Source organism: Gouania willdenowi, chromosome 15 (genome assembly GCF_900634775.1).
Source record: "Gouania willdenowi chromosome 15, fGouWil2.1, whole genome shotgun sequence".
Lineage (NCBI taxonomy): Eukaryota > Metazoa > Chordata > Actinopteri > Blenniiformes > Gobiesocidae > Gouania > Gouania willdenowi.
This window is the reverse complement of record NC_041058.1, coordinates 4,549,210-4,567,092: the sequence shown is the minus strand read 5'-3', so window position 1 is coordinate 4,567,092 and position 17,883 is coordinate 4,549,210. Positions and strand designations below refer to the sequence as shown.

The 17,883-nt window shown below is 39.1% G+C and overlaps 1 protein-coding gene across 3 annotated transcripts in view; it reads right to left on the bottom strand.

Moving 5' to 3' along the window:
- hhat (hedgehog acyltransferase) overlaps positions 1 to 17,528 on the bottom strand; it is a 35,983-nt gene extending 18,455 nt beyond the window's left edge. The window contains exons 1-8 of one of the 3 annotated variants that reach the window (XM_028467879.1): positions 17,406 to 17,528; positions 15,287 to 15,416; positions 15,150 to 15,214; positions 14,951 to 15,064; positions 13,644 to 13,838; positions 4,604 to 4,816; positions 3,483 to 3,660; positions 2,091 to 2,241 (exon numbers count right to left, since the gene is read on the bottom strand). In XM_028467879.1, coding sequence (XP_028323680.1) covers positions 2,091 to 2,241; positions 3,483 to 3,660; positions 4,604 to 4,816; positions 13,644 to 13,838; positions 14,951 to 15,064; positions 15,150 to 15,214; positions 15,287 to 15,404 — 1,034 coding nt within the window. In that variant the 5' untranslated portion in view covers positions 15,405 to 15,416; positions 17,406 to 17,528. Of the gene's footprint in view, positions 1 to 2,090; positions 2,242 to 3,482; positions 3,661 to 4,603; positions 4,817 to 13,643; positions 13,839 to 14,950; positions 15,065 to 15,149; positions 15,215 to 15,286; positions 15,477 to 17,405 lie in introns of all 3 variants that reach the window. The other 2 variants (XM_028467880.1, XM_028467881.1) reach the window with 2 other exon arrangements.
- Between the last annotated feature and the right edge of the window lie 355 nt (positions 17,529 to 17,883).

The following is a 17,883-nucleotide window of genomic DNA, read 5'->3' as shown; positions in this document are numbered from 1 at the left end:
GATAAATGGACGTACAGAAGATGTCATGATGCACTTTGCAATATCAGCCATATTCACACACCAATGGTGACAGAATTCTCTGTCTCGATGACACTTCTACACACAAATGGAAAAACCTACAGGCCTTACGTTACTGTAATTGAGTCGCCTTTATGTGTACTTTTTTTTGGTATATTTAAAAATCGGTAATTTCACTTAAAGAAGTTAAGTTTTACATTTCTACACCCAACCGTTACTGAGTAAGTTGTTATTTTTTGTTTGTAAAATGATCAACGGACATTGTGAAACTACAAAAAAATGAAAATGACCAGACAACAATCAAATCCATCACATCACAGCCGACCAATCAGATTAAACGTAATGCACCGCGTCAAAAACAGCATTAAATGCAGGTTATTTTCTCAGTTTTTGAGTTAATACATTTAGACTTACTTAGAGCTTGACATTTTTCTTTATTTTGAATTAAATTAATTGGTGTTATTTTATTTAAAAAAATAATTGGACATTTTGACAAACATTTTATTTTATACAGATGGCTTTGTGAAAACTGAATTAAGTTCCTTTTTAAGTTTATACATGAGATGTTTACTGTAAGTATGACTTACTTGTACTTGAGCAGGATATATCAGTACTCTTTACACCTCTGGTCTCACTCATGTAAAAATCATGAAGTCACTCCCCAATAAAAGAGAGAGCAGATAAACAAACCTTTACAGGGAAATAAATTAGTTGGATTGATTGTGCATTGGCTGTCTTTAACCTCCAAAAGACTTTTTTTTACCGTGTGCATGTGTGTGTGTGTGTGTTTGTGCATTGAGTGTCAGCAGTTGTGACTCACAGCTTAAAGGCTGATGCAAAGACTGCCACAGATATCCGTCAACTTCATTGCCGTGCCCTTTTCAAGCAGGTTGTCGTCGTTCCCAATTGGTTTTGTTATTGATGTCATTATCTGAGACTTTTTATTTACTCCTCTCGGAGAAAACAAGACCCCGCTACCAAAATTAAAATGTTTCAGCACTTAACCCACTACAACCTACGATGAAGTATTAGGGCCACATCAAAATACAAATAAAAATCTGGGCACTACGAGATTAAAGTTGTAATATTTCGAGAATAAAGTTGCAATTTTATGAGAATAAAAATGAAACAAACAGGTCACTAGTGCATTATGGAGAACGTGGAGCATTTAGTGAGATTATATTTCTTATTATTTATATTACGACTTTAATCTAATAAAATTAGGAGTTTATTCTCATAAAATTGCGGCTTTATTCTTGTTAAATTACAAATTTATTCTCATAAAATTACAACTTTATTCTCATAAAATTACATATTTATTGTTGAAATATTACGGCTTTATTCTCAAAGTTACAACTTTATTCTCAAAGTTACAACTTTATTCTCATAATACGACTTAAATCTTCATACTTTTTATAAAAGTACGACTTTATTCTCATGAAATTATGTCCTTATTCTCATTAGAATGAGACTTTATTCTCATAAAATTACAAATTTATTGTCGAAATATTACGACTTTATTCTCATAAAGTTACAACTTTATTCTCATAAAGTTACAACTTCATTCTCATAAAATTACGACTTTATTCTCATAAGATTCAGACTTTATTCTCATAAAACTACAAATTTATTGTTGAAATATTATGGCTTTATTCTCAAAGTTACAACTTTATTCTCATAATATTACGTCTTTAATCTCGTAGTGCTCAGAGTTCTTTTGATTTCAATGTGGCCCTAATGCACCTTTGTAACAAAATGATAAGCAAGTTGCTTATTTTCTATTTTTACACTTGCCTAATGAATTATTAACTGCTACTCACAGTTTAGAGGGCAGAATATTGTCAAGATTCGTCCTACAAGTGTGGAATAAACCCTGAGTCTGGCGTAACGCTCACATTGTGGAGGTGACCTATTGTTCTGATTGCTTCTAATGACCTAAAATGAAACAGTTCTGCTGTGTCGAGCCTAAAAGCTGATTGCTAGAGAACGGCAATTACCCGAGTAGAGCTCTTGACTTGGAAAAGCTGCGCGTGTGACACTGTATGATGTGGTCGTGTGCTGTGCTCGCTCACCTCCACATCCCTGTGAAGCTGCACATGACGCTGACGCAGCGTGGAAGCTTCGGAGGAACCAGTTTATCCAGCGAAGCCAGCATGGACGGAAGGCCGAACAGGACCAGGTACTTCACGTAGAAGAACTGGACCAGCGCCAAGGCCAGACCACCTGTAACAGGATGTAGAGTGGAGGCGTTGACGTTAGCTTCAAAATAAAAGTCCCGATTATTGTTTAACTTTGGTGGAATTTTGTTTCCAATTAGAACATGAAGAGCAGCACTTGCACATAAATCAACAACAAAACAAGAAAACTTGGGAGGTTCATGAAGAAAAATGGGTCAACTAGTTTTGACAAATATGTTGTTAAATCATCAGCATTTTAATTAGCCAGTGCACGTGTCAAAGTCAAAGTCTGGGGGCCAAATCCGGACCTTTGGAGTATCCAATTTGGCCTGCAGGAGAAAGTTAAAATGACAGAGAAAACATCAACGTGTAATCATGTATATAAAACTCAACAATATTTGCAGAGGCTCACAGTTTTCCTGGTGATTATATCATATGATGGCTGTAATTTTTTAAGTCAAAATCAAAATTCTTACAAAATATTCAAATTTTCTTTAGATTATTACATAACATTTTCCTTAATTAAATAAAAATCTGTTCACAAATCTAGGAAATTTTAAAGTGAAGACCCTGTTGGGAATGATATCTGTCACTTTTTGCTTGGATATTGTCGGTTTCTTACACATTTTATGTTTTGCACAACATTTGCAGTTGCTCACAGTTTTCGCGGTGCTTATATCACATGATTGCTGTAATTTTTTAATGTAAAACACAAAATTTTTACAAAATCTCTAAATATTATATATATACTGTATATATAAATATAATATTTCTTTTAATTCAATAGAAATTGGTCAGAAAAAACTGGGAAATTTAAAGTGAAGAGCCTGTTGGGACTCATAGCTGTCACTTATTGCTTGGACATTGTCTGTTTCTTCCATGTTTTGTATTTTATGTATTCGTACAAGTGCAAACTAGGGCACAATAATGTTGAAATTACACATTTTCAAGCACAAAATCTGTGGCCCTCTTGAGATCAAATTGCTCAGTATTCGGCCCCTGAACTAAAATGAGTTTCACTCCCTTGTAATAGTGAGTAAAATGAATTATATTATTTACAGGGAAAAGAAGTCATCAATATGAAGTGGTGCAAAGAGAAGAATGTGATCAGCCAACATTTAAGTGTTATTTCAGCTATAAAAAGATCAATGAAAATAGATTATGAATTGAGGACAGGATGAAAGGCATGAATCAGCAGTTTTTAAATCTCATAAATCTTTATGTCACACACATTTTTTCAGAACCTATAAATGTGTTCAACATATGCATGAAGTTTAAAAACCTCACCTAAGGCCCAAGGAGGAAGGATTTCTATGTAGGTCTCATTGGATTGGATAGAGTGCATGTACATAAGGTGAATCATGCATTCTGCAATGAACCACCACACAACGATGCGTCCTGATGTGAGCACCATGTGACAGACGGCCGACGCCATGCTGCTGGTGTTGCTGGTGAGCCTTTGCATCTGCAAGTAGAGATTCAAGTTACAATTGTCAACAAAAGCAGCACCAATCACTGCAGGGTTGGGGTCAATTAAATTTTTCAATTACAATTACATCTTTATTTATCCATGTTCAATTACAAGTACAATGACCAGCAATTTTTCCAATTATAATTATCCTCATTTTTGTCCAAAGCCAAATACGGACCAGTTAGATCTCAAGTGGGCCGCAGAATATATCTGGGGGAGGAAAAAAACAACAATTTTAACATAACTGTGTCCTAGTTTTCAATATCAGTTGAATTCACTTCAATCATTATTGATTTTGTCACCCAATTTTGTGTAATTTAGAGGAATTTTGTGCCATCGTTTGTGAGAAATTGCAAGATTTGTAGACAAATGAGAGTTGTTTCCACATTTTGCAATTAAAAATGACTGCATTCATGTGCTATAAACAAAGGAAACATAGTGGAGTTTTATTCAATTTCTGAATTTATCCATATATAACTGGATTATTTGATAATTTACACAATAATTCATGCTTTCTCTGTCATTTTTACTTTCTCCTGTGGACCAAATTGGATGCTCTAATGGGCTGGTTTGGCCCCCGGGCCTTGAGTTTGATACATGTGGGTTATAATGACGAGTCAGTTTTGTTCAATGTCTTAAATCAGCTGTAAAATACACACAAATATAATCTAATTTGTTTCTCATGTCTTTGTTACCTTGTTAGACTTCCTCATCCATGAAACTATAACATGGTTCCACAGGTTTGCGTTTAATTAAATAGTATTGAAGTCAAATATCGGAACTCAATTACAATTCAATTATGATTACAACAGTAACATATTTCTACAGTTATAATTAGTTCATAATTGTAATCAATTATCAATTACGCAATTACAATTGTAATTGAGCCCAACTCAGCCTTCTCCAGAGAATGTTCCTTCATTCGTAGACGTCTCACCTGCTCGGTGTAGTCTTTAAATAAGACAATTGGTCCATTGTAGAAAAATGGATGATAGAAGGTGTATGAAAACAACCAGAAGAGCTGCACGGGTGCACCTCCATCCAAAGGGCTCCAGCAGTGCTCCAGGCTGAAGCTGATGAAGCGCAGTCCACACACAGCGACGCTGAAGAGCAGCAGATAGTACTCCTCCTCTGTCTCATACCAGTCTCTCTGTGCAAAGCAAGAACAAAGACCATTCTTTCCCAAAATAAACAATAAGGAATGTTTAATTCATAGCTGTTGGGAAATATGTGCCGTGCTCTTTCTAAATATAAAAACAAACTCATAAGGTTCTCCAGGGAGAGCTGAAAACATCATCTAAAATCGTGCTTGCACACATGTTCCCAGACAGTGAATGTGAGGACGGGTGCAGGAGGGAAAAGAGAATAATTAGGTCTACTTCACTCCACTTATTATCAAATTCTAAACCATTTGAACTGAGGCCCAGCTGTATGAGGACGTAAACTGTACCCAGACATAAACTGTACCCAGACGTAAACTGTACCCTGACGTAGTGATTTTACAGGAGATATTTATTCAGACAACTGTTTTTTAAATGGAACCATAACATATTATTAAAATAGAAGACAAAAACAACTTGTTGGAATTATTAAGCGGAAGTCAAGAACATGCATGTCAGAGTGATCGGAGGATGCCTCTGAAGAAGACTAGCAGTTGACAGTCGAAACAAAACATGTCAGTTGTCTGAATAAATGAAACCTTAACATATTATACAAAAAGAAGACGAAAAATAACTTGCTAGAATTATTAGACAGAAGTCAAGGACACATCAAAGCTATCAGCAGACGCTTCTGAAGAAGACTGGCAGTTGACAATCAAAACAAGTCAGAAGATCAAAGTACATTTCCTAAAAAAACAATTGTCTGAATAAATGAAACCTTAACATATTATTCGAAAAGAACTTGCTGGAATTATGTGGAAGGACATGCATATCAAAGCGATCAGCAGACGCTTCTGAAGAAGACTGGCAGTTGACAATCGAAATATGTCAGAAGATCAAAGCACATTTCCTAATAAACAGCTGTCTGAATAAGTGAAACCTTAAAATATTATTCAAAAAGAACTTGCAGGAAATATTACGCACAAGTCAAGGACACATCAAAGCGCTCGGCAGACGCCTCTGAAGAAGACTGGCAGTTGATAATAAAACATGTCAGGAGATCAAAGTAAATTTGATCCCCTGATGTCTGAATAAATGAAACCTTAACATATTATTCGAAAAGAAGACAAAAAGAACTTGCTGAGATTATAGAGATGGATGTAATTATAAGAAAACATGAGCCATTTCTATGTCATTTTAAGGCAATTATATTTAGCAGAAGTGGGTTTCTTTTAATGTAGACAGAAGGTTTAATCATCTCGATCACCTGTCTGATATTGTGTAGGCTGCCCTGACTCATCATGGCTAACACTACCTCCACCTCCTTCAACTCTTATTAAGATATATTAGCAGCAGCAGCTTTGACCATGTGTGGGGTGACGTCTCCGTAGCTTGGAAACAATTACTTTGCACATCAACAATTTTCTTCACCTGTGCTTTGAATAAAAGGACAGATTTTAATGACAATGTAACAAAGCTTACAATGAAATCTGGAACAAAATACCAACACTTTTTTTGGTCAGTGCTTCTATTTCTTTGTAAATCACACCGTAGAGCTATAGGGAATTATTCCTCGTCTAAGAAACGTTTTAAATAGTTTTAATAAGCTTGATTACATTTCTTTCTCTCAGGATAGAAGGCAGATGCCACAGGGCTGATCATTCTAATAAAGGCGTATGGCGCCCTCTCGTGGTGATATTTGGGCCTGATCCCGTCAGCTAAACACAAAAATCATCTAAAGCCAAACTTTTCAGCCTGTGATCGCCAAAATAAAGGTTCCAGAGACCAGGGACCCCCACTGTACCTGAGGGTGGTTGAACACAGACATGTACAATAAAGAACAGTCATGTGGAGACAGGGCCATCTATAAGGGGGAATAAAGGGGAGAACTTTTGGGGGCCCAACCATTAAGTCAGCAAAATGTTATAAAATATTATTATTTGTGCAATAGTTTACAGTTATCTTAAAGATGTAAATCCTTTGTTTTAATCATAAATAAAATGGGTTAAAAGTGACAAAAAAATGGGGGAAAAGGTGGTGAAATAGGATTTTAAAAACCACAGAAATTGGTTAAAAATGGCAAATTAGAGTGACCAAGACCTGACAGAAAAAGTGGTAAAAACGGTGTCAATATTGGCTTAAAAGTGGCAGAAATGTGGGGAGGGGTTTTTGGGTAATGTAATTTAAAAAGTAGGAACGATTATTTTAAACTGGCAAGTAATGAGCATGACAAATCGTGAATGTGGTTAAAATGGCAAAAATAAGCATGAAATATTGTGAAAAGAGGTTAAAAGAGACAAAATGGGTCAACATATGCAACATTAGGTGGAAAAGTGGTGGAAAGGGTTTACAAGTCTTAAAAGTGGAAAAATGTGCAGATAAGGCATTGAAATTTAATGGAGACGTGACAGAAATGGGAGTAATGCAGCAAAAAAAAAAATGTTCTTCGAGTTATTTAAATGCACATTGAATAATCCAACATCAAAAACTAATTCTAAAACATTTATATTTTATTCAAAAAGTTCTGAAAAAAATATAGAAAATTATAATTCCAGCAAGTTCATTCTGTCTTTTTGAATAATAAATTATGGCTTTTGTTTTATTCAGGCAACTTTTTTTTTTTCTTTTTTTTTTTTTTTAAGGAAATCTACTTTCTTTATTTATTTATTTATTTATTTATTTATTCAGTTCATTTCCGACACGGTTGCATTCACAGAAATTCATTTGACATTCAGAGCAAAATCACATCCTTTTTTCATGCCGGAAAGGGCGACGGAAAAAAGCATTATGCTTATCTAGATCCGTCCCCTAATTTGAACACAGATAATTTTACATCCAACCTCGTTTCTTCCCTTTTTTTTTTTTTTTTTTTACTGTTACTCCTCTTCACAGTCTTTTTCCCCCGTATTTCCACGAGCTTTCTTTTCCAGTCGTTGTTTACGTTCCTCCAACTCTGTAGAGTTCAATGGAGAGTTGTCTTGAGATCTGTATGCATGTAGAAATGTCCTCCTCGTTTTGTCCTTAAATTGTTTCAGATTATCGGACTGTTGTGTCTCTGCGTCAAGGCTGTTCCAGAGGTTCATGGCTCTATACACAGTACTATATTTGCCAACGTTTGATATGATCCTGTTTGGTCTAAACACATTTTTATGTCTGAATTCATAGGGATTTTGATTGTATGTGAAACGTTTTTGGATTTGATGTGGTAATTTTTTTGATGAAGCCCTAAATGCGTGTATTTGTGTGTTATAGTGTATTATTTCTTGCAGTTTTAGGTATTTTGACTTCTCAAATAAATCGTTTGTGTGTGTGTTGTGTGGTACTTTATGTAAAATTCTTATAGCTTTTTTTTGTTGTTTAAATAGTGGTTCAAGATACGTTTTGTAGTTATTACCCCATATTTCGGAGCAGTAATTTAAGTGCGATGCTATGAGTGAAGAATAGATTGTTTTAAGTGATTTGGTATGTAGGATTTGTTGAAGCTTCCATAGGATGTAACTGCTTTTAGCAACTTTGTTTTTAACTATTTGTATATGTTTTTTCCAGGTCAGCTTGTCGTCCATCCACACTCCTAGTACCCTATATTCTTTAACTTGTTCTATTATTTCCTTGTTTAGTTTCAGTCTTATATCTCCTGTTTTTTTTCTCTTTCCAAAGTTAATGAATTTTGTTTTACTGACGTTTAGGGCTAATTTGTTTACATCTAACCAAGTTTGAATTTTTAATAGTTCCTCATTTGTTGACTCTATTAGAGTGTTAATGTCTTTGCCTGTGCATAGAATGGTTGTGTCATCTGCAAACAATGTTAGTTTTAGGCAATTTGTGACTTTGAAAATGTCGTTTATGTATAGAATGAACAGTTTTGGCCCCAAAATTGAACCCTGTGGAACACCACATTGTATGGTTTGGCATTTTGATGTGTGTTCTTCAAAGTCAACATATTGTCTCCTATTTGTCATATAGCTTTTAATCCATTTTAAGGCGTTGCGCTTTATTCCGTAATTTTGAAGTTTTTCTTCTAGAATATCATGATTAATTGTGTCAAAGGCTTTTTTTAGGTCCAGAAAAATTCCGAATACAAATTGTTTTTTTTCTAATGCTTCTCTTATATTCTCCGTGATGTCAATTATAGCCATTGCTGTTGAACGTCCTTTTCTAAATCCATATTGTCCTTCATGTAGTATATTATTGTCTTCTATAAATTTGTCGAGTCTGGTCATGAACAGTTTTTCCAGAATTTTTTTTTTTTTTTTTTTTGTCTGCACATGCTGTCGAAGGTTAACACTACAAGAAGTGCAATCTTTTGACAGCAATGCATATTTTATTATTGCAATTAAATAAATTTATTTATTTCATTGCATAATTGTGACCGTCACCAGCCCTCCCTAGGGAAGGGTAAGAAATACTTTATTAAAGGGAGGATGTAAAAAAGAGAGGGCAGTGTTACACCAAGGTGAGGGGTTGGAGAGGGGTGGGGAAGTTAACAGGGAAGAGGGATACAAGATAGGATATGGAATGGGTGGGGAATAGTTTTAAGTGATGCGATGTGAAATTGTGGTTGTGTATATTGTGTTTATTGTTGTGTTGTCAAGCCAGTTTGGTGACCAGTGTGTGGTTTAGGAATAATGGTGGTGGCTGTGAACAGAGGAAGAGGTGAGTGGAAATTCCATAAAACAGGTATTTGGGAACAACGTGTCTAAGGTTGAGCCCAGTATGAGTGTTATCCCACAGCCCAAGGCCAGTGCATCCATGACAAATGTATTTCCAAGTACCGCCACTGCAAAACCCAAGAGCCGCCCCCGGGCCCGAAGAAGCAGTCAGGCCAGCAGCAAGAGCAGGCAGCCTAAGGGCCCCCGGCGACCACCCCACGGCCAAGCAGTCCCCCGAACGCCCCCAAGATCCCAAGCCGAGAGGCAGCCATCGCCCCCCCATACACACCCGAGAAAGCCCCAAGGAGCCAAGGACCCAGCGCACCACGGCACCGATCCCACCCCCAACCCCCAGACCCCCCACCCCATCGACCCCCCCACCCCCCCACCCCACCCCCGCGCCCAACCCCCCGAGGGGAGGGCCCAGAGAACTCCCTGCCCGAGGCCCCAGCGGAGGAGCCGAAGCCCACGCCCAGCAGACGACCAGAACCGCGCCGAACAGGCAGCCAGTGGGCACCCGCCGGCGAGCCCAGAGCCAGCAGGGGCCCGACCCCAGGCCAGAAGGACCCGGAACGGATGTAGCACCAGGAGCAGCCCGCCCAGGGAGGACGACCACACCCCAAGCCGCATAAGGCACCAGGGGGCCGCTGGGAGTCTCCCCGCCGGCCCCCAGGCACCCCAACCTAGCCCCCCACGGCGCCCCAGATCACCCTTCACTGATGCCGCCCGCGCCACGAGCTTCAGTTTTTTTTTTTTTTTTTAAAGCCAGGGCCCCCTCCAAGGGCCAAGCCAGACCGCCCCGCCGGGATGTGGCCCCCCTATTCCGGCCCCCGACACCCTACCTCACGGGGCACTGCCCAAGCAGGGGCCGTACCAGTAGGTACGCAAGGGCGCGGCACGCGCCACCCGCCCCGAAAGACCCCCGCCAGGACCGGCCCGGCCAGCAGGCCAAGCACCCCCCGGGACCAGGACCCCCCAAGGGCAAGCCCCCGGGCCAAGCCCCCCGGGACGCATCCCCCACCCCCGCCCGGGACCCGGCCACGGCCCAGCAGGACCGCACAGCCCCGGACAGCCCACGGCCAGCAGCCCAGGGCCCGCCGCCCCCGGACAGCGCCAGCAACGGAGCAGCGCCCCCCGCCGGCCCGCGAGCAACCGGCGATCCCCACCGCGGGGACGGAGGCACCCCAATGGCACACATCAAGTGCGGGACAGCAGCCCCCAGCCAAAGATGCCCCGGACCCACCCACCAGTCCGCAAACGGCAGGATAGACCCACCAGGCGGCCGACAGCAACCTCCACCACCGGAACAGCTAGCGCCGCCCCCCAGTAAACAGCATCACCCCGAGGCGCCAAGCAACCCCGCCCCAACCCCGGCGAGGACACCAGCCCACCCCCAGCACACCCACCCCCCAAACCGGCGAGGCAGGCCGCCCCGGGCCCGCACACCGCGGGGCCCGTCCCCAAGGCCACCAGGAGACGAAACAAGCACCCAGCCACACCCAAGGGGAGGAAGCACCCCCGCGCCCCACCAGGCCGACACCGCCCGGAAAGTCCCCGCAAGGAGAGACCCCAGCAAAGCCCCCCCGAGACCCACCGCCACGCTCGACCGCACCATCCTGATGTATTTTTACTCTAAGCAGTGGCCCAGCCACCAACAGAGGAGCCAGGCCCCCACCGGAGAGGCCCAAATATGTGAACCAACCCACCACCCTGTTATGGTGCCTCTCCATTCCCCAATGGAGAGGCACTTCCCTATCCCCTGTGTGAATGTGTGTTTAGTGAATGTATGGGGTGTAATTAAAAGAAGGGGGAAGGAGGGGAGCGGTGCTCCCCATCCTGCCTCTGTGGATATATGTGTATGTGGTGTAATAGGCCGGAGGGTGTAGGTGAGTACACCCTCCGGGGGGTGGCATGTTGAAGTGCGATTAAAATTGGAGGGATTAGTATGGTAACTAGAGGTGGGAGTGCCGCCCCCACGCCACTACATAGTGACACAGGTGGCGGCCCCCTCCACCCCCAGTCCCACCATCCAGCCCCCCAAGGGTTGGGTATGGGTGTGTGGTGCATTATGTGAGTGAGCCAGACCAGCTGGGAGTGAGGTGAAGTGTACATGTAGGAGGCCTGTCTGGTGCGAGCCGGGCCCGTCCGCATGGTGGGCCACGCGAGAGGGTAGATGGTGCAGACGGGCAAGCGGCACTGCGGGCCCCTGAGCAGCAAAGCCGGAGACCCCCCCCACGGCACCCCCCCAGACCGCGACGGCCCCGCGGAGCACGGCGGCACCCCCCACCCCCGGGCGCAGCCAGGCACCAACCCCATCCCCCGGTGCTCCAGGGGGGCGACCCCCGCCGCACGCCGGCCCAGAGCGACGCCCCCCCCGCCGCCAAGGAGGGCGGCCGAGCAGGGGGGAGGCCCGTGCCCGCACCAGGGCCAGCACAGGCCCACCCGGCGCCACGATATAACACTCTCCACCGGGAGGCGGCCCCGGCCCCCCCGACGAAAGAGGGCACCATCTACCGCCAAGCAGGGCCACCCCGCCAGCCACGGACCGGCAAGCCCGAGTACCGAAGCACCCCCAGCCCGGTACCGCCATCCCACACCAATGGCGCCAGTAGAGCCCCCCCCCCCCACGGAGGCGACCCCCGACGACCCACGCACCGGCACGAGACACCCCCCCGACGCCAGCACACCCCGGACGACAGCGGGCCCCAGGCCACCAGCCCCGCCCCGCCCAAGGCTGCGCAGCGCCGCCACGCTGATAGTTGTGGTAATATTGATATTGGTCGATAATTAGTGAAATTACATTTTTCTCCACCCTTGTAAATCGGTCTGATTTTTGCAATTTTCATTTTTTCTGGGAATACCCCATTCTTGAATGATAGATTACTTATATATGTTAGTGGCGGGGTTATTTCAGCTGTTATGGTTTTTATTAGACATAGTTAGATTATTAACGTCTCTGGATTTTTTTGAGGTACTGGTAGTGATTATTCTGTCCACCTCTGCTTCTGTTACTTTTTCAAGTACAAGGTACTTATCAATGTCTTTCTTCTCATTGTCAAAATGGTTCCATTTAAGTGTTGGGTGTTTATTTATCTCTTTCTCTATGTCTTTTCCAGTATTTATGAAAAAAACTGTTGAGTTCTTGTGCTATTATGTTTTTATTGTGTTCTTTTACATTGTTTATTATAAAATGGTCTGCATTTTTTTCTTTGCATTTGCGCATGGTTATGTTGTTTATTATTTCCCACAATTTTTTGTTTTTGTTTTTATTCTCTTTTAATTGTTTTTCATAATATTCCCTTTTTTTTTCTCTAAGTAAATTATTAACTTTGTTTCTGTATTTTTTATAACGTATTTCTGCTTTTAATGTTTTTTCTGTTATATATTTTTTATATAATATGTTTTTCTTTTTGCATACGTTGGCTATTTTCTTATTAATCCATGGTACATTGTTTATTTTACTTTTGGTTGTTTCAAAGGGCAGCATTTGTCGTATATTGTCGTTATTGTGTCTGTAAATGTGTCATACGCTACGTTCACGTCTTCTTCCTTGAAGACACTTTCCCACGTCTGTCTTTTTATCTGTTGTTTAAAGTTTTCTAATTGTTTTCCTCCTTCCAGTCTCCTGTATGTCTGTGTGTTATGATTTTCACGGTTCTTCTTCTCTTTTGCGTTTAGTATCATAAATATTGGTAAATGATCTGAAATGTCATTTATTAATATACCACTCTTTACATCTGTGTTTTGTATGTTTGTGAAGATGTTATCTATCAGTGTTGAGCTGTGTTTATTAATTCTGGTTGGTTGCGTTATGAGAGGTTTTAATCCATTTGTGTACATGCAATTGGCAAAGTCTTCAATGTGTGTATTTTTTAAAGGATTTAAAATGTTTATATTGAAGTCTCCACATATCAGTAATCTCTTATTTTTGATTTCTTCTATCATTTTAGTTAGTTTCTCAGTAAATATGTCTATTTTACAGTCAGGTGCACAATACAAACAACAGATTATTATCTTACGTCCTTCTGGACTTGTAATTTTCACTGTTATACATTCCATTACTTCTTCCACAGTTAAACTCAAAGACTCTATTATCTCCATATCTATATTTTTGAATCATAAAGCTATTGCAAATATCCATAACAAATCCTACAGTCATCAGGTTTAGTTATAAAAAAAGGTAATCTGAGAAATTTAAGATAAAACCAGTAAAGTGGCCACAGCCTACCTGGATGTTTTGAATGGGTTGGACGTAAATAGTGGAAAGCAGCAGCAGGTTACACGTCCATGTCAGCTTTGGCTTTCTCAGCTGAGCCACTGAAAAGGACACACTGAGGTGTACGAGCAGCACACACACACCTTTAATCCCCAACACACTGTAGGCTGCCAAAAACCCATAAAGAGTGAGTGCTGGCACCTGGAGCTGTTGGTGGGAAAAAATGTTAGTTATTCTTTTTTTTTTCCACATATCAATAGCAAAACTATTTGAATTATGGCCAATTTTAATGGAGAAATAATGTTTGGCAAATCAATATTAAAGTCGAAATGTCGAGATTAAAGTTAAAATATCGAGAATGAAGTAGAAATATAATGCTGAGATTAAGGTCGAAATTTCGAGAATAAACTCAACATACAATATTTTGGGCAAATCAAGAATAAAGTCGAAATGTCGAGAATAAAGTTAAAATATCGAGAATAAAGTTGAAATATAGTGTCAAGATTAAAGTCAAAAAGACGAGATTAAAGTCGAAATGACCACATACTGTATATCAATAGCAAAACTACGGAAGCGGATTAGGGCCAATTTTGATGGAGAAATGAATTTTGGGCAAATAAAGAATAAAATTGAAATGTCAAGATTAAAGTTAAAATATCGAGAATAAAGATGAAATATAAAGTCGAGATTAAATTTGAAAAAACAAGATTACAGTTCAAATGAGATTAAAGTCCAAATTACCACATACCAATAGCAAAACTACGGAAACGGAGAAAGGATTTTGAAGGAGAAAACTATTTTATGCAAATCAAGAATGAAGTCGAAATGTTGATAATAAAGTCAAAATTTTCAGAAGAAACTCAAATACAATATTGTGATAAAGTTGAAGGTTTGCTATTGAAGTCAAATCTACGGATGCATACTAGGGCCAGTTCACCATATGACAACAGTCTCCATCAAAACTGGCCCTAATCTGCTTCTGTAGCTCCTCAATAACAGATTAAGTTTTTGATAATATCTTAAAGTAATATCTTATAGTCCTTAAAGGGATTACAACACCGTGTCTATGAGTTCTAAGAGAACAAAAATCTCTTTGTTGTTAAACCCAACTTCGTAGTATAGTTTAACGTATTCATGGATACACAGCCAAAAATCTGCTGTGTGTTCTCGTATGGTGAATATTGTATATTGAGTTCATTTTCGACATTTCGACTTAAATCTTGATTTGTCCAAAATTATTTTCTTTATCAAAATTGGCCCTAATCCTCTTCCATACTAAACTGTCCCCCTATGACTGCGACTGCTGTTTTTTTTTCTACCTTGGGGTAATATACGTTGGTCAATCTTGATATCACACCATGTCCGAGGAGGGTCCCCAATAAAGATTTTTTGGCCCATTCGGTCCAGAAACTCCACTCAAAGTCTGAAGAGTCCTGACAAAAATAAAAGAAGAATAATTAAATCAATATTCCATTGCTGTACAACACAACACATGACTTTAATCTGCATCAGACTTACCCTGTGATATCCCTGAAGGAGGCCCTCCTCCAGATGGAAGTCTCTTTCTAATCCTACTTTATGCTCTGAAGTTAAAAAAGGTTATTAGTTTTTGTCAAGTTGAAACACTTCCCAGTATTTACTGGTTTTTTTCTTACCTTTGGAGAACTGGTGCAGCTGGTAGAATGAGTACAGGTGAGAACCAAAGGACAGCACCCAGTACACAAGGATCTCTGTCCGAGGCAGCGGAGCCAATGAGCTTTTTGGTTTTGTCATCAGATAAAATCACTAGGATAGTGAATTACACCCAAATCAGATGCACAATATTCAAATAATAAATGTATTTCCCTGAAACAACAGCAAAAATTATTATTATTATTTTTTAACTAAGACAGTTGCGAGAAAAACTTCATTTGACCATTAGGTTCAGTTTACATAATAGATACGTTACTATACACCACAGCAATTTCTAGGTGAGAAAATAAGAAATTTCAACATTAATTCCCCAGTTTGAACTTCTACATATAAATATTTATGTAAGACAATGACAATATCTAAGCAATAAATGACATAGCCTCTGTGGGATCTTTTCTCCTAAATTTTATTGATTTTGTGACCAATTTCTATTCAATTTGGGGAAATTATGTTAAATATTTTAAGAACAAAAATGCAGGATTTTTGAAAATTTAAGATTTCTTTGAACTAATTAAGATACAAAATGCAGTCAGGTAAGAAATACTGTTTTTTCTGTTATTTTAATTTCTCTTTAGGGGCCAAATCGGTACCTTATCACCCATACATGTTCACGATTCTCCAAAAGTAGAACATAACACAACTGAATATTCAACGCAAGTCATTTTATTTTATCTACTTAAATTGAACAATTAATATTCAGGCATTATCTTCTTATTTAACTCAAATTAAACATAAAATTATGTTTCCTTCAAGGCAATAAAAATGATGAATATAAGAAATAATTTTATAGTAAATGTTTGTATTATTAATACTGTATGATTACTACTAATATATTATGATTACATTGTTGTTTAAGAAAAATAATAAAGTTGAAATTAGAAAAAAAAGAATACATAGAAATAATAAGTAATATAGATAAATAAAAATCAAATAATTAACCTGCCTGTGCAATATATAACTTTTATGAGATTTACCACAAAAGGAGCTTCTTTGAATATGTCCCCTTTAAACAGACATTTAAACTTTAAAAACGAGTCATAGCGCACACGTACCATTTTATTGAAGGACTTATGAAATGACTGAGGATGTTTTTTATTATCTTGGAAATAAATGATTAATTTTTCCACATATCCCCTGCAATGTGCTCACGTACCCCGTACCCCTGGTTGGGAAACACTGCTCTATAGGGTCAGATTGGGTCTCTGGGCCTTGAGTTTGACACAAGTGATATTATAATTATACACACCTAACTCATCACTTTTTATGTTTGTTTCATTGGTCTTTTACTCATTTATGAATGCGCACTAAATGTGGATACGCTTCTCTATGTTAAGTGAGATGTAATATCTTATTTACTGAATAAACATCAGACTACTTTAATATATATATATATATATATATATATATATATATATATATATATATATATTATTTATTTATTTATTTATTTTTTTTAAATAATAAGATTACCTTTCGATCTATTAAAAACGACGAAGACCAAAAATTAAAAACTTTTTTCTCTTCACGAACTCTTTTCTAAAATTAATATATATTATCTGATTTAAAATTAAATTGAATTATATTTAATGTAAGTCATGTGGCAAACTGTATGCTTAACTCGTACAAAAAAAACAAAAAAACAAAAACAAGAGGAAGCACTATTTTTTTTATTTTTTTTTATTTGCTCTTATTTAAGGCAGTTGTTTGTAACTGTGCATGATGTCTTCTTTATTTCATTTTTTTTACACTATCTGAATATTAAAAACACACAATTGTTAAAAAGTCTAAACTAATGTACAGGAGCTGGGACTAGTAGAATACGTTTTGGGAAGCATTGTAAAAATGCTTCCCAAAACGCTTCCCAGTATAAAAATGCATTATACCGGATAACTTCACACGTTAAAAATTTGTTGTGATTTAACTTAAAACAAATATTTCACGTAAAACATCAAAAGGAAAAAGCAAAGTAGAGAATGATGGGGATCTTTTCTGACTCCCCTTGTTTACCTTGTTGTAGCTCATGTAAACTCTTGATATAATCATTTTTTTGGAGAATTAATCAAACACAGGTGGCAGCGTTACCTGATGATAATGAGCCAGAGTCCATTAGGAAGTAAAATCTCTGCAGATGGATGAAAACATTGGAATTATGACTCGTATTTACAAACTATTCAGTGAACTGAAGTCTTCCTCGTTGTATTAACGGGATGGAGGAAAAAACAACAGCGCCACCCTCCGCGTTGGCGAACAACTGCAGGTACAAAGAACGTCTTCGTAGCAAGATGGAGCTTAATTTTTGCCTCAAAAACTGACTTAATTCTTCTAAACAAGATCTTCATATTAAATTTACCAGATTTTGTGACCAATTTCTATTTAATTAAGGGAAATATTATGTAATAATTTTAAGAAAATGGAAGATTTTTGTCTCATATTGGCCCTTATTGTCACTTTTACCAATTGTCACCATATTTCATACCTATTTTTTGTTTTGCCAATTTAACCACATTTACGATTTGTCATGACTATTATTTTCCAGTCTAAACCAATTGTTTCTACTTTT